This window comes from Notothenia coriiceps, unplaced genomic scaffold, assembly GCF_000735185.1.
Source record: "Notothenia coriiceps isolate Sejong01 unplaced genomic scaffold, NC01 NC01_scaffold00000339, whole genome shotgun sequence".
Lineage (NCBI taxonomy): Eukaryota > Metazoa > Chordata > Actinopteri > Perciformes > Nototheniidae > Notothenia > Notothenia coriiceps.
This window is the reverse complement of record NW_011333040.1, coordinates 8,900,295-8,924,522: the sequence shown is the minus strand read 5'-3', so window position 1 is coordinate 8,924,522 and position 24,228 is coordinate 8,900,295. Positions and strand designations below refer to the sequence as shown.

The following is a 24,228-nucleotide window of genomic DNA, read 5'->3' as shown; positions in this document are numbered from 1 at the left end:
AACGTCAGAAAATTATTTAGGGATATCTGTGCAATGTTCCCCGAGAGGGCTTTTAGGGAGGGGTGACAGCGCACGCGCGGGCAGGATGTATAACGCAAGACAAATTGAGAGCATCAGTGCGAAAGGGAATGCAGCAAAATAATCGTTTTATTTCGATTTACGTTGTTTCGTAATCGTTGCAAGCCAAAATCGAGATTACAATACGATTAATTGCACAGCCCTAGTGTAGAGTATTGTGAAGAACCATAAAAAGTAGGTGTTCTGATAATAATGAAAAAGCTCATCACTCATTTGTGTTTCATCTCCATTGACCACGTCCCACCTGTCTCTCCTGACCTCCACCTTTGGTTGACCAGGCGTGCTCTCCTCTTCGTCCTCCTCTCCTCCAGTCTCCTCTTCTTCTGCCACCCCCGCCGCCTCTGCCAACTCCAGCCCCCTGAAGGACGCTTCCTCTCCGGCAGCAGCTCAGCCTCGAACGGTCCGCCGCGCACCTCAAGGCCCCCAGGCCCTGATGCCCCTGCCCTGCAAGAAGGCCGAGGGGCTGCAGTATAACAGCTTCAAATGTCCAGAGTGCCAAACACAGTTCTCTGGCAAGGCGGAGCTGGTCACTCACTTCCAGCAGATCAGAGCTGCTCCCAACTCAGTGAGTCTTTGTCGCTATGACGCTGGTACCTGATGTTAAGAAACACTGGTGATCACCGTTTGATTTTCTTATCTTCTGTTTCAGACGTGTACGCAGTGCTCGCCCCCCATGATGCTGCCTAACTCGTGTGCAGTGTCGGCCCACCAGAGGATCCATAAACACCGAGCGCCTCATGTCTGTCCTGAGTGTGGGGGGACCGCCCGGCAGGCCAGCTTCCAGACTCATCTGGAGGAGGCCTGCCTGCACTTCGCCAGGCGCATCGGATACAGGTGGGGAAACACTTCCAAAAAACATCAAGACCTTAAATACTTCTCTAAATGATCTTGTAATATAGCTTCAAATCGTGTCTATGCCTTGACAAGAGTAAATCACTTGACTATTTATTTCACATAGGCTATTCTTTTTTATAGATGACCCAGAGCACCAAAGGGACACTTGATGCTTAATACTTGAGTGCATTGAAAACTGAATTTGTTCTTTGATTATCTTCACCAACAGTTGTTTTTAAGCAGAGTATTATTATTTGTTCTTATTTAAGAAAGTAGAAAATCATATATCTTCACTTTCCAGAACTGTTCTTGTAGATCTGCCAAAAATAAAATGTTCAGTAATCAGTAGTCATACAACAGCCAAAGTCCAAAATGTTTATTCAGTGATTCAAAGTTGAAATAAAAATGGCTTGTGTTTAAGAAGTCACATTTGCATCTGCATTTTGTCAATGCATTGGCCATTTTCCTAATTAGATGCAAATAGACACAAAAAGTAATGTCTACTGATTTGAAATGTTTATAGTGGACATCTAGGAATATACACATCAAAGACATCCTTTAAAATATGTTGTACCCTAACACATCATTCTCTGTGTCATAATCTTCTCCAGGTGCTCGAGCTGCCAGGTTGTGTTCGGAGGGTTGAACTCCATCAAGTCCCACATCCAGACCGCTCATTGCGAGGTCTTTCACAAGTGCCCCAGCTGCCCCATGGCCTTCAAGTCTGCACCCAGCGCCCAGAGCCACATCAGCACCCAGCACCCAACGCTCACTGGGGGACAGGCCAAGTACGTGTAGACCCTCTACCAAAACAACACGTGGTCATCTTCAACCCATGTGTGTGGAAATACCTTGGTTGCCACACATTTTGAAGTTTTCTTTTCATTCTTCTTTTGCAGAATGATCTACAAGTGTGTGATGTGTGATACGGTGTTTACCCAGAAACCCCTGCTGTACATGCACTTTGACACTCACTTAGCCAAGCAAAAAGTGCATGTGTTCAAGTGTCCTGACTGCACCAAGCTCTACGCCCAGAAAGGATCCATGATGGAGCATATTAAGGTGTGTTTATTATTGAGGAAACAATCCACAGATCATAGATGTTAGTTAATTAGATACTGCCTAATATCACTGGAATTCATGTATTAGCCTTTCGCCTTTATGTGTTGCCCATTCGTTGCTTTCTACAGTGAATATGGTGTCAAATAAGGCATTCAGCAATTTCTTGTATCGGCCTTAGCAAGGTTCCTCCCCAGTGGCCTTGTCTTAAGTTCTATACCAAGAACGGTTATGGCGCATTTCCACTACAGGGCCTCGCTAGGCCTCGCTCGGTATGGCTAGGCCTCGTTAGGTCTTGTTAGGACTGGCTCACTTTATGCTGCATTTCCATTACAGTTTAGTAGCTGGGGCAGTAACTATAGTAACGCAGTGTAGGCGGAGCCGTGACATCATCTTCAATGAGAACCACAGAAAAACAACATCAGCCGTTAGCTGTTAGCACTCAGAGCTCACAGCTCCTCATAGCTGTTCAGAAACTAGACAACATTTAAAGAAGTACAAACCACAGATTGTCTGTGTCATGGCGAATACAGTCGCTGGTTTATTTATGTCTGTATAGGCCGTTGTTGTGAGTGTGGACGGTCGGAGCATTTACTGCGTTAGCTTAGCCGATCTCCATTTAGAAAACACGCATTTTAAAAGGTTTTTTGCCTGCCGTCTGTCTGCAGACTTGTCAAAGCATTAATTCATGTCATGTCCGGCTGTGGCTCAGTCAGTAGGGGGTTGGACTGCTACTTGGAGAGGTCCCAGTTCACCTCCTGCCCTGCTGTGGTGCCCTTGAGCAAATCACCGGACAACCCCCTTCCCCCCTCACTCCCATTGCTCCCCGGGCGCTGTGCAATAGCTGCCCGCTGCTCCTAGTACTAGACTCCTGGTACTAGGATGGGTTAAAAGCAGAGAACGCATGTCACTGTGTGTGCTGTGTGCTCTGCATGTGTGACCATTAAAGAGGGTTTCATCCCTCCCAATATTAATTCATGGTTTTTACTAACCGGTATCAGTATGTTGTTACTTCGGCATAATTTTTTTAACGTGTATTACAATTAAATCACGGTCAAATATGTTCATTTTGTTGTAGTTGTAGCCCCCTTGCCAGCGATTCTCTCAGCCTGGTTGTTGGCCCGGAAAGAACCTCGATTTTATGGGGCCAGAAAAACTGTGAAATAATACCTGCTAGCCGGAACTACGCCAAGTGGAAATGCAACCAAAAACGGGCCGGGCACAGCACGACACGCTTAAAGCGAGCTCCGTGTTGTAGTGGAAATGCACCATAGTACCAGAAATAAGTTTGTGTTTTTTTTGTGCCAGTTGGAGTAGGTTTGTTTCTTTAAAGCTACGTTTAATTCCTTTTGTATACTGTATACTCTGTACGCTCTGTGTTTTCTCACACTCCCCTGTGTCCCCCTCAGACGGCTCACAGAGGCCCATCAGCCAAACAGACGGAGTCTCAGTCCGACGCCTCGGCCCCCCCCTCGGCCCCCGCCAACACGTCCGCCTCCTCTGTCCTCAAATCCAAATCGTCTGGAAAACCAGACAACTCAGACGGAGAGGACTGGGGTCGGGACCAGGAGGAGGAAGAGGAGGAGGAAGATGATGAAGATGACGATGCTGACGATGACTTTGAGGCTCCAGGCGGTAACTCGACCGCCCCGGGGGGCAGCATTCAGCCCCCCGCCCCAACTGAGTGGACCTGCCCTCAGTGTCAGACCACCTTCACTGACAACGACGACTATCTGAGTCACGTGAAGACGGAGCATGGCAAGGTACAGCAAATTATTTTCTATTTTAATCGGATTAATATCTGTGGTTAATCCAAGATTAAGAAATGTTCTTGTTTTATTCTACAACATTAAATACGCCAAATACCCACCCCAGTGGTAAATGGCAGAAGCTTCTTTGTTTCCTAAAATTGGTGGTTGATAAAGCATTACGCCAAACATTAGCTTCCTTTGGCCTAGCGGTGGTTGACCCCCAGCCATCCATCCGTTATGTTTGTTTATAGCCAAACGATCATTTTGTAGTCCTGTCAACTGCATTTACACTTTCAAAAAGCACAAAAGTGGTGTTAATATGCACATATTATCCTACTGAACAAAATGTGTGTGTATCAAAAATGTGTGTTTGCCATGGTCCTATTTCATGCAATATTCCAAGGTCCAATGAAAAGATCCCATTGCTTTTTTTTGTAGAGGAACCCCATGAAATTCTTATTTTCAGGGTTGGCTTTTCATAAACACATTATCTCTGCACCACTGTATTGAATCCAATGATTAATGTACCAACAGTTGAACTAGCTAATTGTACTGTGTGAAAGGAGGAATGACCCTGATCATGGAGGGTAAAGCTGAAAAAACAAGCACCGGTACTTGAAGGCTTGAGGCTGTTAATTTCCTGTCTGCACTGCAGTATCTTTGACTGAGACTCAATTAGTTTTTATCTTATCTCTATCTGCCTTTGTGTGTGCCGCCAACTCCTAAGTTCCCATGTCGTATTTGTGGAGGCACGTTCAGCACGTCTTCCAGCCTGAGACGTCACGAGCGAGTCATTCATGAGGGCAACAAGAGGGTCTTCCATTGCCAGTGAGTGGCCTCAGCTTTTATTAAATACATGTTTTATCATTTCAATGTTTCGCCAAAAGAAAATCACTGACTGATCTACTGTTTATGCATCTGAACTACTGCTATTGTAATCAGAATTAAAAAAAATCCCAAATGTCGCTCATTTTATGGTCCAAAAGGTTTTTATATGCTTTTTGAACACTTCATAATTATTTTTCAGATATTGCACAGAAGGGAAACGCACCTTTGGTAGTCGGTTCCTGCTGGACAAGCATATCCGGCTCCATCACAGATCCACAGACGGACAGGTGAGTTTAGACGGTTTCTGGACATAAAGAGGATAAAGCCGTTTCCCAACACTACACCATGCATATTGCATCGTTTCCTGCTATAGCAAAACAGTATCATCTTTATTATTATAACTGCAAATAGTATCTTTTCATATGTTTATACAGTAGCACAGTATACAATGTGAATGTAGCGTGGATATAACGAAAAGGTTCTAGTTTATAGTTTAGTATATGTTTTTTCTCTTAAATGATGGCAAGCACTTTGAATTGCCTTGTGTTGAAAGGTGCTATATAAATAAACTTGCCTTAAATAGTCAATAATAATTGAATTGTGTTTTAGGTGTCTGTTGTATAAATTGTCTTTATTAATTATGTACTGTGGAATTTAGAGACAGCAATGGTGTTCATCAAAAAATAAATTCAGAACAATGTTTACTCTCTCTTCCTTCTTGTGTCCTCAGGAAAGACCCATGACCAGGAAGCGAGCAGCGACAGGGGGGGAGGGGCCCGGCAGCTCCTCGGAGCAGGACGGGGAGGGGGGGCCACCTGGAGCCCAGGGGGGAAACGAGGAAGAGAACACAGAGGAGGGTGAGGAGGCTCCTTCAGGTCCCCCAACTCCTGCCAAGAGGACCAGGCAGTCCGCTGCATCGACATCGCTGGCCCCCAACGAGCTGGAGGAGGAAGACAACGTTTTCCGCTGCGTCCCCTGCGGCTTCTCCAGCGAGGACGGGCCGGAGTTCCAGCGCCACATCCCCCAGCACCGCGCAGACACCGCCTCCTTCCAGTGCCTGCAGTGCGGCGTCTGCTTCGCCTCGGCGGGCTCCCTCAGCAGGCACCGCTTCATCGCTCACCGCGTGCGGGACAACCAGGGCGACGCAGACCGCGGCCCCCCCCGCGCTCACGGCTCCCCCGACGGCTCGCCCGACGGCTCCCCTCAGGCGCAGGGCGAGGACGGAGACGGGAACATGAGCTGCAAGGTGTGCGGCCGGCGGTTCGACAAGGCCTCGGACCTCAATACCCACTTCAGGACCCACGGCATGGCCTTCCTCACCGCACACAAGACAGACAAGCCCCAGTAGAGGAGGGGAGGGGGGGGCTCGGAGATCATCTACGAGGAGTCGACAGGATGTAGAATATGAATGTTAATCCTGAGAAGAAACAGCTGCTTCCTGTGCAGTTTTTTTTTAGCCACATAAACAGTTTTACTCTAATCTACGGCACCTCTTCTTTGCGATTGTAACTGCATGTTTGATCATGTGACTGAACACACACCAGTGATAGACTCCTAAGTGGAAAGGCTCTCAAACGGCCCAGAGGAAAGCATTTATATATCAGCCATACTGTGTTCAATACGTTGTCCTTCCATTTCACTCTGCACTGACTGTAGCCACTTGCCTGTTTTCCATGTAACACTAATATACATATGCCCCGCCCCCCCACTGTATCCTGACAGCTGTAGTGCCGATATTTTTGTACCTGACATTGTTTGTGATTTTATACGTTTGTCCATGTTCATTATTTCCAGCATGAGATCATTTTTATTGTTTAAAACTGATCTCGAGACGCATGAAAAGGGGGGGGGGTGTTTGAAGAATTCAACCCAGATTTTTATGTTGCTATAATATTTATTTATACGAAACACATTACTGCTATTGGTATTTCTGTGAGTCGGACATGTTGAGATTTAGGAAGGAAGTCATTAGAGATGGGTTACTGGAGGTCTGTAAGCTGTGTAGTGTGCATAATGTGCGTTAATCGTCAAGCTAGAAGAAGAGCGGTCAGGCGTCCTGCCAGTAGAATATGTGTACGTTTAGCCCTGTAAATACATATTACACTAAAAGAAAGCATTCTGGTTTTAGTAACTTGCTATGATAATGTGAATACGTATAGTATTTGTATTGTTCCCTTTCTTTTAAAAAAAGTTTAAAATAATTCCCCCCCAGAGGTAGCTATACATTGTAATTACAGAGCGGAGGGAGGGCGCGGGGGTTGTGTTGTCTTAATGTGTATGAATACAAACGTTTATCTCGTGGGACAGTTCTTTTTTATCGACAGAATCAGTGCTTGCTGTACTCACTATTTATTTTATATGTTTTTAAAAGCAGCCTTCATGGTCATGTGACGGAGGCCTTCTTTTGTTTGTATCTTTTATATGTCATGATATCATATTTATATAGCTCAATAGTGGAACATCTTATGTCTTTTTCTTTTCCATGGTTGTGGTCTGCTTGCCATACACTTTGTGCTGTTTTGAAAATAAATGTGTAAAAGAGACAATTGACTTCATCTGAGTCACACACAGTGTTTACAGATTATTTCTGTTTACAAATGGGACTGTTTTCATTTATCTGCACCAGAATAGATATTCAAATAAAACAGTCAGACATTTACAAAGACAGCTTCATTAGTAAGCACAATATAAATAACATTTACTGCACACATGACAGTTGTTCTCCTCTTTATCATGGCTAAGCAGGTTTTACACACTCCGGCCCTCCGAACTCCAGCCCCATCTTGCCCTCAGTGACCTCCAGACACGAGGTCTGGAGCTCAGCCGCAGTGGGGGGGTGGTGGACTTCAATCATCAGCTCATAGATCAGTGTTCCCAGCAGCGCCCCGACACAGGGAGCCACTATGGGCACCCACCACCACCCGCCTCCAGCCCTGTGGAGATAGATCATTCGCGTGGGTCAAACGAGGGCAAATTTCACAGATTAAATGAATGGCCTCAACTACTCACTTAAAAACATCAACCCCCCAACCAGCGATGTATGTGAAAAGTCGAGGCCCGAAATCCCTGGCCGGGTTGATGGCGTAGCCGCTGTTGGAGCCCATGGAGATGCCAATCACTAACACGGCTGCCCCCACCAGCACAGGCTGAGCCCCGTCAGGGAGGGGGCTGTTCCTCCAGTCGCCCAGAGCCAGGACACACAGAAGCAGAGCAGCCGTGCCGATCACCTAGAAGACATGGGAGTGTTACACACATGAAGAAAGGCACCATGTGTGTATATATATATATATATATATATATATTTAGAGCAGGTGCAGAATGATAGATTCAAACCTGGTCCACCACTCCCCCCCACACACTGAGGTAGTCAGCTGGGTAGGTGGAGAATATCCCTGCGGTGGCAGTGGGACCTGTCACTGTCAGCACTCCTCCGCTGTACGTCTGGATGGCATCTGTAAAAACAAACACATGTAGCATTACCAGAGAGATTTGAGCATGATTAAAGTACATAGAAGTTGTGCTACTTAAAAAATTAAATCCTATTTATTGAATAATTATCTTTCAGTGTAACTAAATGTGTACTGATGTACAATTAATTGTCAATGACTGCTTTTTTCAGGGATCAATATTATGTCCAAATTGTAATGAAGTAGATTTTTAATGCGTCTTAATGGTGTTTCAGAGCAGAACAATCAAAGTACACTTAAATCTGTTTTAGTATATACCAGATACAAAGTCGTATTGTTTATAGTAATCCACTGAAATGACCGACAGTCTCTTAAAAGTCCTAATCCAATAGTCCCTAACAAATGTAAAAGTTATTCTACATTTAGTATTACTTGATTGAAACTATAACCCAGCTGTTTTTGAAAGTGATTGTTCCTTTTTTGCAGAAGGAATCTTTGTGACCTGTTTTTCTGAATGGGCTTTGGGCCACAGAAATGGTTGTTAAGTTAATAAAAGAAAAAGAGACGGACTAATGCACGTTGACAATAAGACAAAGGCCCAGTTTTTCCTTTAATATGGACTGTCCTCTTGTATATTTAGAACATTTCTGGTTCCTTTAAAAGTGCTCTTCAGCAGATGGTGTGATTGTGACTGCAGTGATCATGGTCGAACTCACCGTAGTACTGCAGGCCGACGGTGGCAGCAGCCAGAAAGGCTCCGAGCACCTGGAAGAAGACGTAGAAGGGCAGCTTCAGCCAGGGATGTCTGCCCAGAACACACAGGCTCAGAGAGACAGCAGGGTTCAGGTGGGCGCCTATGGAGGAAAAGAATGAAGACTGAGACATTCAGAATTTAAAAACAGATGTAGGTCTCCTGAAATCGACTAAAATAGAATGTCTGGATTACTCCCAGCGTTTCCAATGGTGTCTTCCATTTCATTCATTATGTGTACATTGTTGGAGCACATTAGAAGTTCCTTTAACCTCCTGGGACCCAGCCCATTGAAAAGGTCCACTGTAGTGGACATTTTGTTAACATGCATCTCCTTTGACTCTTTTGAGCTACTCTATGAATCCCTGTTGTACTGAACAGAGGACATCCTGGTCTTTCCAGTGATATGTCATTGGTTAAAATTGCATGTTGGGAAGTTCCTCTTTCTTTTCATCCAAAATGGCTGGCATACCAAAAACAAAATGTTATAGAAGCAGGAGGAGAAGTCAAATATTGTTGAATAATTGTAATTTTCATCATGAAAATCATATATATTCTTGTTTATTAACATGTGAGGAACTATATAATTAGTTCTGAAAGCAATTAAATAATTCAAGTTTTGAAATAACAGCTCTTTTATAAATGTCCATTCTAGTGGACGTCAGGACCATCTTCATGGACTTAATGACTCAATATTGTTGCAGGAGACGGAACTGAAGCAGACATTTTCTGTACCAGATAGTTCAGGGAGATTAAGATNCTAAACCACAATTAGGGCTGCTCGATTATGGCAAAAATCATAATATCGATTTATTTGGGTCAATAATTGATATCACGATTATTAGAAACGATTATCCATTGACTAATGGATAATCGTTTCTAATAATCGTGATATCAATTATTGACCCAAATAAATCGATATTATGATTTTTGCCATAATCGAGCAGCCCTAATTGTGGTTTAGTTTCTAACCTCGTACTAGTTCTAAGGTGCTGATACACATTCATATGTAATAAGCATCTCACACATTAGTGTTAGCTTAGTCTTTTATCAAGTACCTAATAGATTTCCCCACTATTTGCACAACTATACATCATCAATTACTCCTTACAAATATTTGTCCTGATAAGTAGTGTACAATGTTTACTGGCAGTTAAAATGCATCCAAACGTTGCTTACCAGGGCGAGTTCTGGGTCAGCACTGGGATCCACACCAAACTCAAAGTCGCTGGCACCAAGACCCATCATGGAGCCTCCTTCCCCGGCCAGGATGGGAGAAGAGAGCAGCGCATCAGCCAGGCTGGGCCCCGGAGGGACGGTGACCAGGTGGGAGCCGGTCCCCTCCTTCCCATTCAGAGTGTTGATGAAAGCAGTCAGCTTCTCTGTGTTCAGCTCCTGAAAATAACAGAAGGAGACAGACAAGGTCAGTTGAAACTTAATTTAGAAAAAAGGGGAAGACATTTCAGCAATGGAAATCAATACAAATGCTATATTGTGGGTTATTATCCTTTGTCAATAGAAGATACATTCAGAACTCCTACCTCCTCTCCAAAGTTGATAATATCCACATTCACTTTCTCTTTTTTCAAGCGCTTTGCCAACTTGACAAGCTGCAGGGTGAGATGAGGAAAAAACATTTGAAGTGATATTGACAGTGTGAAAAGAGTTAAACATATGATGTATAATGGGTAGGAAGTTTTGTGTGTGGGATTGGCACAAAATGTGATAAAGACTTCCAACTCACTTCTTTTTCATTATCCTCCACAGGACTCCCAACAAAGGCAATGATCCTCATCTTGTGGTTTTTTCCTTGTCTGTGTTTCAGGGCCAACTGTGCAGGAAAAACATATCAAAAATATGGGTACTCAAAAACTGATGCAGCAGAAACCAAAACCCCTCTTCTTGTTTTTGTTTTTTTCCCACCAATTTAGTAGCAATAAATAGAGCTCCTTCTACTGAGTTTGACACACATATTCAAGTTACACACATGAGCCACTCTGATGCCCACGCAGAAGCAGATGTTTCCTTTGGGCTGGATAGCATGGAGTTTGGACAAGATGCGGCCAGAATCTGGAGTCAGTGTTGTCAGGACCTCCGCGTTACTGTATGGAAACATGACAAACATCTATGGTTAGTTATAATAATCATCGGCCATGTGCAATTAAAAAAAAAATGTTCAGATATTTTGCCATTACTATAATGTAGTCATATCATTTGTATGTGTGCAATATTGTAAACTTTGACCATTATATATGTAAGCCCTGTGGGTTTTCATCCATATATTACTTTTTTTAACTTTGTAATTCTGCTCAAAAACGTACACCAACTGTTTTGTAAAATAACGTTTTGATGATCATCCAAACTTTGACCATTTTGAGAGAACTACTTACTTTGCCATTGTGATGAGGCCCACATTGTTTTCCGGATTGCTTCTTGTTTTTGAGTGGCAAACAATGTTGACAGCATCCTGTTGAGCCTGTAGCCTCGTTGGTAGAAAGTCTCCATTTCTCATGTATTCACTGTTGTCCACACTGCAGAGATAATATCAGTTTAACGTTGCTCTTATAGCATTACTTAGCTCACCAGCTAGCATCTGACATGTCATTCCCATATCTACTGTGACCAGGCTAGTTAGCCTAGGGAGGCCTAGAGGCTAGTTTACATTGTTAAAACATCTCAATTACGCTTCACAGTCAGCTCCGTGTGGAAATCTCCGTCGTCTTCACCGGGAGGTAACTATGTAGTTAAATTGCGTCGTCAGAAAACCAGCATTAGCATGGTGGGCTAACGATAGCAATTGGTTTTAGCTCATAAGTCGCAACAATCAAATCAACGGAAGATGTCAGTTTCGATAGAAAGCACTCAATTGTAACGAATAGCATTCGTCAATGTGGTTTTATGAGTTACAGCTAAACAAATACTTGAAATCTAAGCATATCTCAGCTAACTTGAGCTACAATGACTCAGCCCGGCTAAACGTCAACGGTCGATAATCAGCTCAGTTAAACGGGACATTTGCTCAAAAACAGGTCAAAAAACCACTAAGTCGCGTAATTATTTATTAAAGGCTGAATGAACCGTAAACATTACGACAAATGCACACAAAAAAGGGTATTTGTAGAGTTCTTACCAGACCATAGTACTTTCCAGCCCCATTTTGGAAACTTCTTGTTGCTCTCTGTCGTAGCCTTACAAGCTCACAGGCTATTGGACAAATGCTGAACAAAACGGAATCTGATTGGCCGGGCTTTGTGACCTGTATTTCACATAGTAATTTGTTGATGAACAAGAAAGTAGAATAATATTAAACTTTAACTTAAAGTCTGCTTTTTAGCCTTTTCTGGAGCTTTCAAGTGAATCTCATATTCAATATTCACTTTAATTCAACGTTATATATTCTATTTCACTCAATATCTGTTTATGAATTCCTGTTTGTAGGTTTTGTTGGGAACTTGGATGTGCCTTGTGGTTGAAAGATAGATGAGTAGACATGGATAAAAAGGCCAAAGTCAATACAATGTGTAAGTCAATGTTTATATTAAGATTATATTGAAATTGGTTATGTTCTTTATATTTCAATCCAGTTATGTTTATTAAATTGCTAATATAAAATGGAAATCTACCTCAACATTTATATTGTCTTGCAGTATTTATAGCATACTGCAAAACACTGAAAGAGATTTAAGGTTGATCTGTATAATGCAAACAAATCAACAGACAATTTTACAATTTCCTTCTTTAATAATTTCAGGTACAAGTGTAGAAAAACAGTACATCCCTTGTAAATATATAATCTGTGAAAAGGCATTGCTGTGGTTCCTGCATAGGTGTGCACACATTTATTGTATATAATTCAAAGGCAAGTGAAGACCAGCTAACAAATTATACAGAAAGAAATACATTATGATTTAAGAAAGCAGCCTTAGATACAGGCATGCTGTGCTATAGAAAGGCACATTTTAAATCCATTATCACTATTCATAAACATTCTAGGCACCAGAGCAATACATTCAGTAATAAATACTATAATACATATAACTATGTACATGTTAGGTTCATAGGCTGCATGTGCGACTGATTTGGAGTTTATTCAATGAGAAACAATTTTACTTTAAATATGGGGACATAATTGGCTGACAGATTGAACAGCCAGCAGAATAAAATATAATTTACAGGAAGTATAAATGAACCCAAATGATGCTTTTTAAACTTATGTTGGTGGGAATATTATCAATTAATTTAATGTTATGCATCGTTTTATCATTCAGGAATATATACGATGTAAACAAAGATTTTTGTTGCATGGTCAAAGCATCTTTCAATGTTAAATTAAGACAAATAAAATTAAAACTGTGCCTTGGTTGGGGCCTGTCAAAAATATTCTTTAGTTTATGAGCCTCAACACACTTTACACTAACAATTTGTGTATTTTTCTTAATGGTTTTATTAAAAGATGACAAATGTTATATTTACGTCATTATTATCACCATTAACCATAGGAAGTCCCACTGTAATATAAGAGCAGGAACAGGAATACAAAAAGCTTAAAATAATAAAACAGTCAAACACGAATCAGGTTGAAAATATACTTAATATATGGTTGACATAATTAGTAGAGGTGTTGGAAGTAGATTACTCAAATTTAAATAATCCATGTTGAGTTTATACTTAGCTTTTTTCACTTATAGCATCGGACCACAAATAGTGCCAACTTGCAAATAAAAATACTTTATAAAATGTGCTATAGTTTGAAGTATTCAGCAACAAAGTCAAAAACTCCTTTGAAACCATATTGATAATTTCCTTTTGGCCACTGCATCCCACCCAATGACATTCGGCAAACTTTTTTTCTCGTGGATGAAATGTAAAAAGATAAAAACGGCAAGCACGCACACATACACCATCCAAAAAGAAACAAACAGTTTTGTGTGCAGTGGCTGCAGTGTTAGAATGTGTTCATACTACACTGAACAAATAGGAATACTATGAAACAATAGTTTATAGACTACAGGTACATCTAAGTTAGCATTGCCCTGCATGTTTAGAGACGTAGTGGGACACCTTGTACTGCAAGCATGTATTATATTATAATACCAATGTAATAAATTATAATGAAAACAAGATGATTGTACTGCATTTGTAATAATGTCATACACACAGTGTACATGACACTTTAAACTAAATGCTGTTTTTGTTTTAACTCCTGTAAGAAAGGGGCCTGTAAGAAAAGGGAATTGTCACGCTCACAGCCCATATGTAAGGAGTTCTTTTATCCACACTAAATTTAGCTGACTAACTCACTATTCTTGCTTCATGAGACAGACCCAAGCTCAGGGTTTGTTGTGGTGCTTTGTTTAAAGCCATTCGAGTACCAGTACTTGCGTCACATTTGGACATTGGACATGTACACACTAGGCCTGAAATTGATATCAGATCGTACAGTTTATAAGTATAAACACTGCTTTCAATAAACCTTTTGACCTGAACATGAGAGGAGTCATTTAGAATTCACAGTCAGTTATTATAATGGCTGGTTGAATAGAAAAGGCAAGCTGAGGACCACGTGTTCTTCTAGCATGGTTTGCATTAAGAGTAGACTTGAAAAAGGCAGCATACCCATTATGAATACAGTAATTTCAGTAAAAAATTAAAACTTTTATTTAAAATTGTGTTCTGAAACACATATGACATGGTTTGGTGTTAAAGCATTCAAGCCATACATGATACTCTGGGCTTGAGACACTTACAGATCCAAGTATGCATGATGATGTGCGACAGCGTTTGTTATACACCAAAGAAGGAGAAATAAAAAAAAAAGAATACAATTCAATTGGTAACATTGCTTAAATAAGGCAAAGTCCTCTTGTTACACTCTAAATGGAGATGGGCACATCGGTGCCAAGAATAATCCTTGATTGTGCATAAAAAAGCTTTCCAATGAGATGAATAATAGTGTTCAATAAGCATCATAGCCTTAATGTACCCGCAATCACTAGTGTCCGACACAACCACCCGCTAACATGCTCACACCATGTTGAGATTTGGAAATCAAAGTGCAAAAACTAAACAAAAAAACATTTAAAATCCCACTTGGTCTCACTGAAACGATATATAACTATACCTCAAATCTCACCAAATGAGAGGTTGTAACATTTGTGCTCATAACATCTTCCAAGCTTGTCTCTGTTCATTTTTCTACACCTGTAAACCAAAAACAATGAACACAATTAAAAAAGAAAAATACCCAGAATGAGCTAAAGGTGTCACAAGATTCAGAGGATTTTATTAACTTACAGAGCATTTGCTTGCAGCAGGAACAATGTCACGAAGTGAGACGACCTCCACAGAACCGATTTCTTCCATCTGAGTTCTGCAAGCAACACAGGAGCAGAGTAGTAAAATTGAACAATATAACTCATTGTGAGAAAAACGAATATACAACAAAACTACAACTTCTGTTCTGATAAAAAGTTATTCACTTAAATCCTTCTAGTTACTTCCAAAAGTATACATAAACTATTCCTCGTTTTTAGTTAGGTTGTTATTTAAAAGTTTAGATGTCCCTTCTTAAGACGCTGCACTTCCTCAACACGCCGTATTTCCTGAGGTTCTGGTTAGTTGACATTTCTGCAGGTATACCAGTGTAATAGTCATAGCCATTAACAGTACGATCGTTGGGATTTGTACAACGCCTTTAAAGAAGGTCTTTGAGGCTTAAACCAAAGCAGAAAACTTTATAAAAAATGATAATGCCTCATTCACCATAAAGATTTTTTTTTTTTATCTGCAAGTAAAAATGTTCATTATCGACAAGGGTTGGGCTGTAATGGCGAAATGATACCAGATTCAATACCAGGACCCGTCAAGTGATACAAATATCAATACAGAACATCCTGTATTCATTATGCGTCATGTGAATAGTCGCTTTCGAGCCTGAGTACTTGTCCCAGGAGTAGTTCCGATAGTTCCTGGAATTTTGCGTTCACACCAAAAAGATCTGGAACTAGAATGTTTTTTTGCGAACCTTTTCGCCCCTTTTTAGCAAGCCCCCAGGAAGTGCCCCGGACTCTGAGGAAAATATTCGTTGTGACCAAACGGCGGTACTACACTTCCATATCAGTCGCTGGGCCCGGATATACTTTTTCCCATTGACTAACATTGGGAAAGAGACGTCTGTAAATCGTTTTTTTTTTTTAAACTAAATAAACTACCCAGTATGAACATTTGTATAGCCCTTATTAAAAACATTCGGTCCTCAAGTTGTAAAATGTGCTAATAACGTTATTTTCCTCGGCATTATGAACGCGGATCTAACCCAAGGGACTGCACCGCCCGGCACGTTTATGTCACGTGTTCAGTACTACATGAGTTTTACCTTTACCCATGGATGCACAATAAGAGTGGATTATATGATTATATGAATACTTTCGTGACATTTTGCTCTCAAGAGTTGGGCCATTTTGTCTTCATGCGCCAATGAGCAACTCTCATTAATGAGAGGAAATTAACGAGGCCCCGCCTCCCACGCTGTATCCAGTTGTTATTATAGAGTGGCAAAGTCCCTCCCCTTCTGACATATACATGTATTGAAGTCAATGGAGAGAGAAAGATTATCTTTCGATCCCATTTAAATTGTGCCACGAATTACACATATGATGTTTATCAATTTAAAAGGTAATTTTGAAAGTCAAAAAAATAAAATGTGCCGTTAAACTGTGAAGTAACACATTTGTTTGTGTGAAACGCTGAAAATGAATACACGTATGTTAAGGCTAAAAAAAAATGACAAGGCTGTAATGCTAACTAACGTGCTAGCTACTAGCTAGGTAGCTAACTTGATCCAGCCACTCCTGGTCCTTTCATCAGACGGGAAGCGAAAGAACGAGCAATAGCTGGTATGATAACAACCTGGTACCAAGCACACAGGCATCTTGTTAAAGTTATCTTATCTTAGCCAGCGCCATATAGATAGATTATATATATATATATGGCGCTGATCTTAGCTATCTCTTAGTGGAGGAAAACAGTTATGACATCACTTACGCGACTCTGGGATTTGTACTCTTTCTAGTTGCGTATTTTTCATAGTCTTATATTTCAACAGTTTTACGACAAACTGTGACTTTTTTGACATGAAAATGATTGACAAACATCATGTGTGTAATTTATGGCTAAATTCAAACGGGATCGAAAGATACGTTTTCTCTCTTCATTGACTTCAATGCATAATTTTTCTGAAATAAGGTCCCATGGACCGGAAGTAGATGGGCGTGACTTCGCCACTCTATTCCGGTGTGAACGCGATCTACTAGATAGTTCCGGAACTAAAGATTTCCGGGGAACTAAGTTCCGGGAACTATTCCTGGGAAAAGTACTTGGTGTGAAAGCTCCTAAGCAATCAGTTGCGGAAAATTCAACCACCAATCCCCCACCCATAATTATTTGAATGTTTTTCAAATCAATAAATTCAAATTATATTTAAGCTGTACTCGATTAAACCAGACTACATGGCTTTAAGCTGCTACAGAAGCGGCCATTCACACATTGCATTAAATCGAAGATGGCTTGCGACAATAAGCTGCAAGAAAAACCTTACTAACAGTATTTAAATGTTATTTTAAATTAAATTATATATAAGAAAAACACACGTTTTATAATTGCCTTTTAGACTATATATTTTATAATATTTATTATAATCTATGTAAGTACCGAACACCTTTAAATATCCTGCTGAGGATCTCTCATATAAAAACATCTTCATGAGTATTTTTCCTCTTACCTCTTGGTGGTGCTGTGCTCCTGGTCTTTGCTTGATGTGTTGTTTAAATCCACTCCCACCGACATGTATGTGTCCTCAGAGGGAGGCGGAGGCTGACTTGTTGGAGCAGGGTCTCCCAAGGAGGTGGAGGAGGTGGAGGAGGCGGTTTCAGCAGGTTTGCCAACAGCGTTGCTGGGCGGTAAGGTCTTTGGGAGGAGGTCAGGACGACCTGACTGGAGGACTGGGTGGAACGGGAGTGAAAACAGTTATTGCTGTGTTGTGAGAGAAGCACTTCACATGCTGGGACACGCTGGAGGACTTAATCTGCACAAAGCAGAATGAGTTTTCTGCACTCCAGCTGAAACATACAATTCCTCTTTCCAGTTCTTACCTTTGTCTCCTTCGGTTTCTTCTTTGGTCTCATCGCTGCTTTGACTTTGGAAAACAGGGTGCTGGCTGTTGATGCTCACTTGAGTCGACAGAGGAGGCCCCGGTCCAGCCAGCTTTCTCAGAGGAGCATGTGACACGGCTCGCCGCTTCTTAGATGGCGAGGTCTTCACTACATACAAGAGGGAAAAGGATCAATGAACAGTCCTAAACTCAGACATTATGGGCTCAATGTTGGTGTCAGGGCACGAGTGTGCACTGACACGAGGAGAGGCGCTGCACAGGGTGTGGCAATGCAATCCTGGTGCCAAGATACATTCCATAATATGTTTGTGACTTTGTTTGTTGAATGGCTTAAAGGGATCCATGTTGACCCATATTATTTGCTATTGGCAGGATATTAAATCAGCATCCAAGGCAAGAAATAGGTCTCACGGAGGAAGCTCCCAACAGGAATCCCAAACTTTTATTGCATGGCAACAGTTGTGATCTGTGCTGCACTGCAGGGTTCCAGCGCTCATACTCGTGCACACAGACCTTGTTTGCACCTGGCATTAACATTCCTCTTTAGTGATCCTACCGCAGCTGGAAGTACTTCACTTCACAAGCATTAGAATATGTCTCAACATGTATCTCAAGTGATCAGATCTCATTCAAATCCAACATATCATTTCTGTTTGCCTAGACCAAATGTATTGTTGTTTTTGACGAGGCGGTAATACACTCCTCGATCCGTGTCAGCCAAAAATGAAACCCAAATAGCGAAATATGTTTGATGCACTCACATCAATATGGTCTTTTTTGACATTTCAGATGTCATACACAAATCCAGTGTAAGCGAACTAATCTGATGGTTATTAAGTTACCTATGGGAAGCAGTGATGCAGTGTTAACATCATATGGTAGCAATTAAAAGTTTGTCATTTTAGTTTGGACTACAGAGCCTATTTGTTATTATTTTACTTCACAAGGAACTTGAGAATCAGCTAGAGATAAGAATGGAGGAACAAAACAAGAGGTTTTGATGACGTATTTTCCTGCTACGTCCTTGTCTCGATGCATCAAGAGACATTAGCGTTTACACCATAAAAGATTTGTGGCCAAATGTTTCCCAGACCAGATCTACAAATAGTTTGAGAAATCCAATCACAGTGCAATCGTTAAGATGGTGAAAAAATCTACTTACATATAGATAGCTTCCTGAAGACGACATTGCACATGAACTTGTGAAATCGGTCCGCGTAGAAACTCGGTCTGTGAACCGATACAGTGTCCTACAGAAGAGGAATGATTCACGGGTTACATGTACTGTGAATATTTTCATTTATAACACAATTATCTGATAAGAGTGGTGGTACCTTACCCCATCGTGTACCAGCGCTTTCCAAGAGTGTTCAAGCCTCTTTACAAATCTGAAAAACAACACATATAGCCCAGATGACACTCAGTACACCTGAACACATCCTGGGTTAACACAGAGAGAGCATAGAAGAGAGTGTAGAGAGTGAATCAGTGACTGGATGAGGGGTTTGTAAACTTAATAAAATGTGCTTACCTATAGGACTGCAGAATGTCAATGATACCAATATACACCAGCTGCCTCTCGCCTTTTGAGTTGCGTGCTGGGATTCCTCCAGTTCTGTTCAAATTAAAACAAAAACAATTAGATTTAATGCATTTCAGTAAACATGACCGCTCTCTGGCAACTGAAAATCAGTAACTCACTTGTCCTCTGTGTCCTGTGATCCCATGCGCCCCACATCAGCCTGGATGGCCTCGATAGCAGTGCTGTAGAGGGACTTCTGACCCTGTGGCCTCCTCTGGTCCGCTGCCCCGGCAACTGCCTCTTCGCCAGCATGCTCTAAACACGCCTGATCAACATTGTGGACTCCCACCAGAAGGCTGTAGTCCATAATCTTAAAACTTTGCAAAAGCTGGAAGGAAATCAAGGAACACACCAACATGGGAATACAAATGAATTAGAAAGAGAAGAATATGAGGGGGAAAAAAGCAGATGTGTTTTTCTATTACTGATTTGTGTATGATCTTGTGTGTAATGTTTAAGCAGGCATCACTGTGGCTCTCTCACCAGACAGTCTCTCTGGAGGGTCTTGCAAACAGCATGGTACTTGTCCCCCTCCAGTAACAGCCCGTCCTGCATGTTCTGCATGAAATCCAGGTCCTTGTATGTGGGCACGGCCTTCTCCCTCTCTTTAGCTGAAGCTCGTCTCTTGTAGGTGGAGCCCTTCAGATCGTACTTGAGGTGCATCCGCACGGAGCTCGGCAGCAGATTGTTCATGACTACAATGCGGATGTTCTTACCCGCTGCCTGGACGCAGTACAGGCCGTAAAACTTTGGTAATAAGGTCCGCTTGTTCTGGTTCAGGTTCTAGACGATGGCAGAGAAGAAGAACGTTTAAAGCGATTTAAATTATTAAAAAACGAAATGGTTGACTAAACTGAATAATACATAAATTATAAATCAAATGAGTAAAAGATAACAAATCATCCCACATTGTTAAGAAATCTTGAGTCGGTGTGTGTCATTTTAGAATGTGCAAATAAGACAGACAATCAAATAATGTAGGGGTAATATTTGGGGATTGAGTTACTTCAAAAATAAAATCTAAGTATTTAAAATCAGTTAAAGCAGAATCTAATGGTTTCTTTTTTCTAAGGATTCATTCATTTCATCTAATCGTTTATTTGAACAGGGACAATGCACATTAATGAACACTTAAGACAATATGCCGGATTTTAGCTTTGAGCTCATTTCCATCCGCAGTCCCTCACATATAAGAACATGACATTTATAAACATAGCAAAAATAAATACATGATATGCAAAAAGAGCAAGAGCAGCACACAAGCATTTACCACATGGCAGTACAATGTAGCAGCAACGACATATAAAGTGCAAGAGGAGATACAAGAGATACATAAAGTGCAAGAGGAGATACCCCTGTGTTAAAGTGCATTTAGCGGTGATTGCACGTCTGTTTGTTTCTCAACCATTCTTTGAGTTGACCTTTAAAACTATTGAGAGTGGGACAATCCCGTATCTCAGTTGGGAGGCTATTCCAGAATGAGCTGCCTTTAACGGAGAGGACATTTTGTCCAAAAGTGGTCCGTCTACGGTGGACTTCACAGTCTCCTCTGGTTTCTGACCTAGTGCAGCGTCCAGTGTGTTTTGTGTGGATGAATTCCCCTGAATTCAGGATCATTGGTCTACAATATGACTGTATTTCTAAATGAAATGTATTCAAATCTATCATACTTTCAAACCAACAGACTAAAGCCAAAAGGTGTTTTTTTAAATGTGAAATTTGCATGGAACGAGCTACAGCCAGTTCATGGAATGCTTTGCATGAAAAAAGGACTAGGATTTAAGAGTAATGGATTATGAAAATAACTGCTGATTCATTCTCATTCTTAGAGTTAAATTGTAACAGCACAAGTTCTATTTAAGATACTTTGAATTTGAGGGATCAATGTACAAGAGTATATTGAGTAGGATTCAGTCCATAGTTTTTTTTTCTCTGCAGATACCATCTTGTACATAAAGCCACTCAACAAATCTTACCATGAAGTATCCTGGAAGCAGTTTCTGCAGAAACTCCGCCTCTTTGTGCTGCACTGTCTTGATGATGAACTCATCATCACTGGAGACGTAGAAGAGAGATCCACTGGCTCCGGAGTTTGACAGCTCTATCAGCGACTCATTACACAAAGAGTACTGGAACCAGACAAACAACACAGACTCAGAGGTTAGAAACAAGCTGGCCAACCTCCTCACAGATCTTTTCGTTATAAAACCTGAAGGTAACCCTCTACTAAACCGACAATCAAACCTAAAAGCAACACATTGCTGTTTAATTGTTTAGACTTTTAAATACTGGATCAGGGATACTTTGAGGTTCTTGAAATCAGATGGGATGAGATTTGATACCTTTACAGTGTGACTGCCCTGTATCACATAGTTGGTTAACAACTTTTAAACATATTTATCCTATTATCAAAATCAATTACTTTGTATGCGTCACCCTTGGTTATTATTTACATTATTTTATTGATGTATCTATTCTATCTGAAAATAAGAATGTGTAGATGAACATATCAGTGATACTGTGTGTGCACTGAAAAGAAAAAAAGAAAAGAGGGAGGGGAGGGAGGGAGTCAAAACAGATCAGCCATGCCTTTACATCAGACGCAGCTCCACCTTCACATTAAGTGTCAACACCCGATTACTTCACACTTCCCCAGTTTCACTCTTTACACTTCCTCAATAACGCCTTTCTTCTCACAGTTCACATCTCTCTTTCTATACTGTTCATGTAGCACATTTTCTGTGAATATATAAGATGCTGAGTAAACAAGAATACCATGTAGTCGTCAGGCCGGATGCCAAACATCTCCCTGAAGTAGCGGAAGGCCATTGGGGCGTATGTCTTGAACCTGAAGTCTCCATAGTGGTGGGCTGGTGTCAGGTTACTGCCCTCACTGCCAGAAAAATACACAAGAGCCAGAGGATTAGACTACATCAAGAGTTAGGTAAAGAAGTAATAATGTAGCACAGACAAAACATCATTACTTCCACACAATATTTAAGACTCGCCTAGGAAAGAAGATGCTTTCGACCACTTCAAAGTCCTGCAGCAGCACGTCTCTCTCAGGTTTCTGAGTTAAGCTGCCCACCGTGTGTGTGATGCCTAACTGGATAGCGCCTTGGAGGGCGGATGATGTTGTCTGGAAGAAAGAGCAATCTCACATGTAATAACAAATATATATATCTATATACAGTGAGGCAAAAAAATATTTAGTCAGCCACCAATTGTGCAAGTTCTCCCACTTAAAAAGATGAGGCCTGTTTATTTTTTTTTAATTTTTGTTTGATATACTTTATTAATCCCCGTGGGGAAATTGTTTCTCTGCATTTGACCCATCCTAGTGTTAGGAGCAGTGTGCTGCCATTTTGAACGGCACCCGGGGAGCAGTGTAGGGAACGGTGCCTTGCTCAGGGACACCTCGGTAGCACTTGGTCTTGCCGGGACTTGAACTGGTGACCTTCCAGTTGCCAAGCCAAGTCCCTATCGACTTCGCCACCACCGCTCTCAACTATGAGAGACAAAATGAGAATCCAGTGTCTGATTTTTAAAGAATTTATTTGCAAATTATGGTGGAAAATAAGTATTTGGTCACCTACAAACAATAAGATTTCTGGCTCTCACAGACCTGTAACTTCTTCTTTAAGAGCCTCCTCTGTCCTCCACTTGTTAACTGTATTAATGGCACCTGTTTGAACTCGTTATCAGTATAAAAGACACCTGTCCACAACCTCAAACAGTCACACTCCAACCTCCACTATGGCCAAGACCAAAAAGCTGTCAAAGGACACCAGAAACAAAATTGTAGACTTGCACCAGGCTGGGAAGACTGAATCTGCAATAGGTAAGCAGCTTGGTGTGAAGAAATCAACTGTGGGAGCAATTATTAGAAAATGGAAGACATACAAGACCACTGATAATCTCCCTCGATCTGGGGCTCCACGCAAGATCTCACCCCGTGGGGTCAAAATGATCACAAGAACAGTGAGCAAAAATCCCAGAACCACACGGGGGGAACTAGTCAATGACCTGCAGAGAGCTGGGACCAAAGTAACAAAGGCTACCATCAGTAACACACTACGCCGCCAGGGACTCAAATCCTGCAGTGCCAGACGTGTCCCCCTGCTTAAGCCAGTACATGTCCAGGCCCGTCTGAAGTTTGCTAGAGAGCATTTAGATGATCCAGAAGAGGATTGGGAGAATGTCATATGGTCAGATGAAACCAAAATAGAACTTTTTGGTAAAAACTCAACTAGACGTGTTTGGAGGAGAAAGAATGCTGAGTTGCATCCAAAGAACACCATACCTACTGTGAAACATGGGGGTGGAAACATCATGCTTTGGGGCTGTTTTTCTGCAAAGGGACCAGGACGACTGATCCGTGTAAAGGAAAGAATGAATGGGGCCATGTATCGTGAGATTTTGAGTGACAACCTCCTTCCATCAGCAAGGGCATTGAAGATGAAACGTGGCTGGGTCTTTCAGCATGACAATGATCCCAAACACACCGCCCGGGCAACGAAGGAGTGGCTTCGTAAGAAGCATGCCAGGCGACGGCCGTTTTCTTGGTTTTGTTGCTGTTTTTCTGGCCAACCTGAAAAGCCGTTTTGTCTTTGAGGGCGAGTTGTATTCCCCTTAAAAAAAAAAAAAAGGCAACATAACGCCCCCAAAACTCTTTTTTTCAGAAACCTCTGAAACCCCCCGATTTTCCCGGTGAAAAAAGCGTTTCCCCCCCCTGGGGAAAAAAAAACCCCCCCCTTTGTTTCTGTTTT

General features: G+C 41.5%; 5 protein-coding genes across 5 annotated transcripts in view; 1 reads left to right on the top strand and 4 right to left on the bottom strand.

The window, feature by feature from the left end:
* psmd4a (proteasome 26S subunit ubiquitin receptor, non-ATPase 4a) overlaps nt 1-11,932 on the bottom strand; it is a 50,765-nt gene extending 38,833 nt beyond the window's left edge. The window contains exons 1-6 of the mRNA XM_010770313.1: nt 11,839-11,932; nt 11,099-11,239; nt 10,696-10,810; nt 10,453-10,539; nt 10,250-10,318; nt 9,888-10,103 (exon numbers count right to left, since the gene is read on the bottom strand). Coding sequence (XP_010768615.1) covers nt 9,888-10,103; nt 10,250-10,318; nt 10,453-10,539; nt 10,696-10,810; nt 11,099-11,239; nt 11,839-11,864 — 654 coding nt within the window. The 5' untranslated portion in view covers nt 11,865-11,932. The remainder of the gene's footprint in view (nt 1-9,887; nt 10,104-10,249; nt 10,319-10,452; nt 10,540-10,695; nt 10,811-11,098; nt 11,240-11,838) is intronic.
* The window catches only part of LOC104944757 (serine protease HTRA1B-like), a 221,043-nt gene that overhangs the window by 85,111 nt on the left and 111,704 nt on the right, over nt 1-24,228 (bottom strand). The window lies entirely within an intron of this gene.
* Nucleotides 354-7,107, top strand: znf687b (zinc finger protein 687b). The gene is made up of 8 exons (XM_010770292.1): nt 354-643; nt 728-912; nt 1,524-1,700; nt 1,812-1,974; nt 3,381-3,734; nt 4,450-4,550; nt 4,750-4,837; nt 5,281-7,107. Exons 1-8 carry the CDS (start codon nt 512-514, stop codon nt 5,896-5,898), a joined length of 1,818 nt encoding a protein of 605 aa, XP_010768594.1. The 5' UTR covers nt 354-511; the 3' UTR covers nt 5,899-7,107.
* On the bottom strand, nt 7,206-8,863 carry aqp10b (aquaporin 10b). The gene is made up of 4 exons (XM_010770305.1): nt 8,674-8,863; nt 7,884-8,002; nt 7,560-7,777; nt 7,206-7,483 (listed from the first exon to the last, which is right to left on the bottom strand). Exons 1-4 carry the CDS (start codon nt 8,840-8,842, stop codon nt 7,288-7,290), a joined length of 702 nt encoding a protein of 233 aa, XP_010768607.1. The 5' UTR covers nt 8,843-8,863; the 3' UTR covers nt 7,206-7,287.
* Nucleotides 14,343-24,228, bottom strand: part of LOC104949657 (phosphatidylinositol 4-phosphate 5-kinase type-1 alpha) — an 11,540-nt gene continuing 1,654 nt past the window's right edge. Inside the window, exons 2-13 of the mRNA XM_010776052.1 lie at nt 22,468-22,615; nt 22,235-22,352; nt 21,436-21,588; nt 19,943-20,242; nt 19,579-19,787; nt 19,409-19,492; nt 19,217-19,265; nt 19,040-19,127; nt 17,858-18,025; nt 17,488-17,707; nt 15,003-15,078; nt 14,343-14,909 (exon numbers count right to left, since the gene is read on the bottom strand). Of these exons, the coding sequence (XP_010774354.1) occupies nt 14,904-14,909; nt 15,003-15,078; nt 17,488-17,707; nt 17,858-18,025; nt 19,040-19,127; nt 19,217-19,265; nt 19,409-19,492; nt 19,579-19,787; nt 19,943-20,242; nt 21,436-21,588; nt 22,235-22,352; nt 22,468-22,615 (1,619 nt within the window). The 3' untranslated portion in view covers nt 14,343-14,903. The remainder of the gene's footprint in view (nt 14,910-15,002; nt 15,079-17,487; nt 17,708-17,857; nt 18,026-19,039; nt 19,128-19,216; nt 19,266-19,408; nt 19,493-19,578; nt 19,788-19,942; nt 20,243-21,435; nt 21,589-22,234; nt 22,353-22,467; nt 22,616-24,228) is intronic.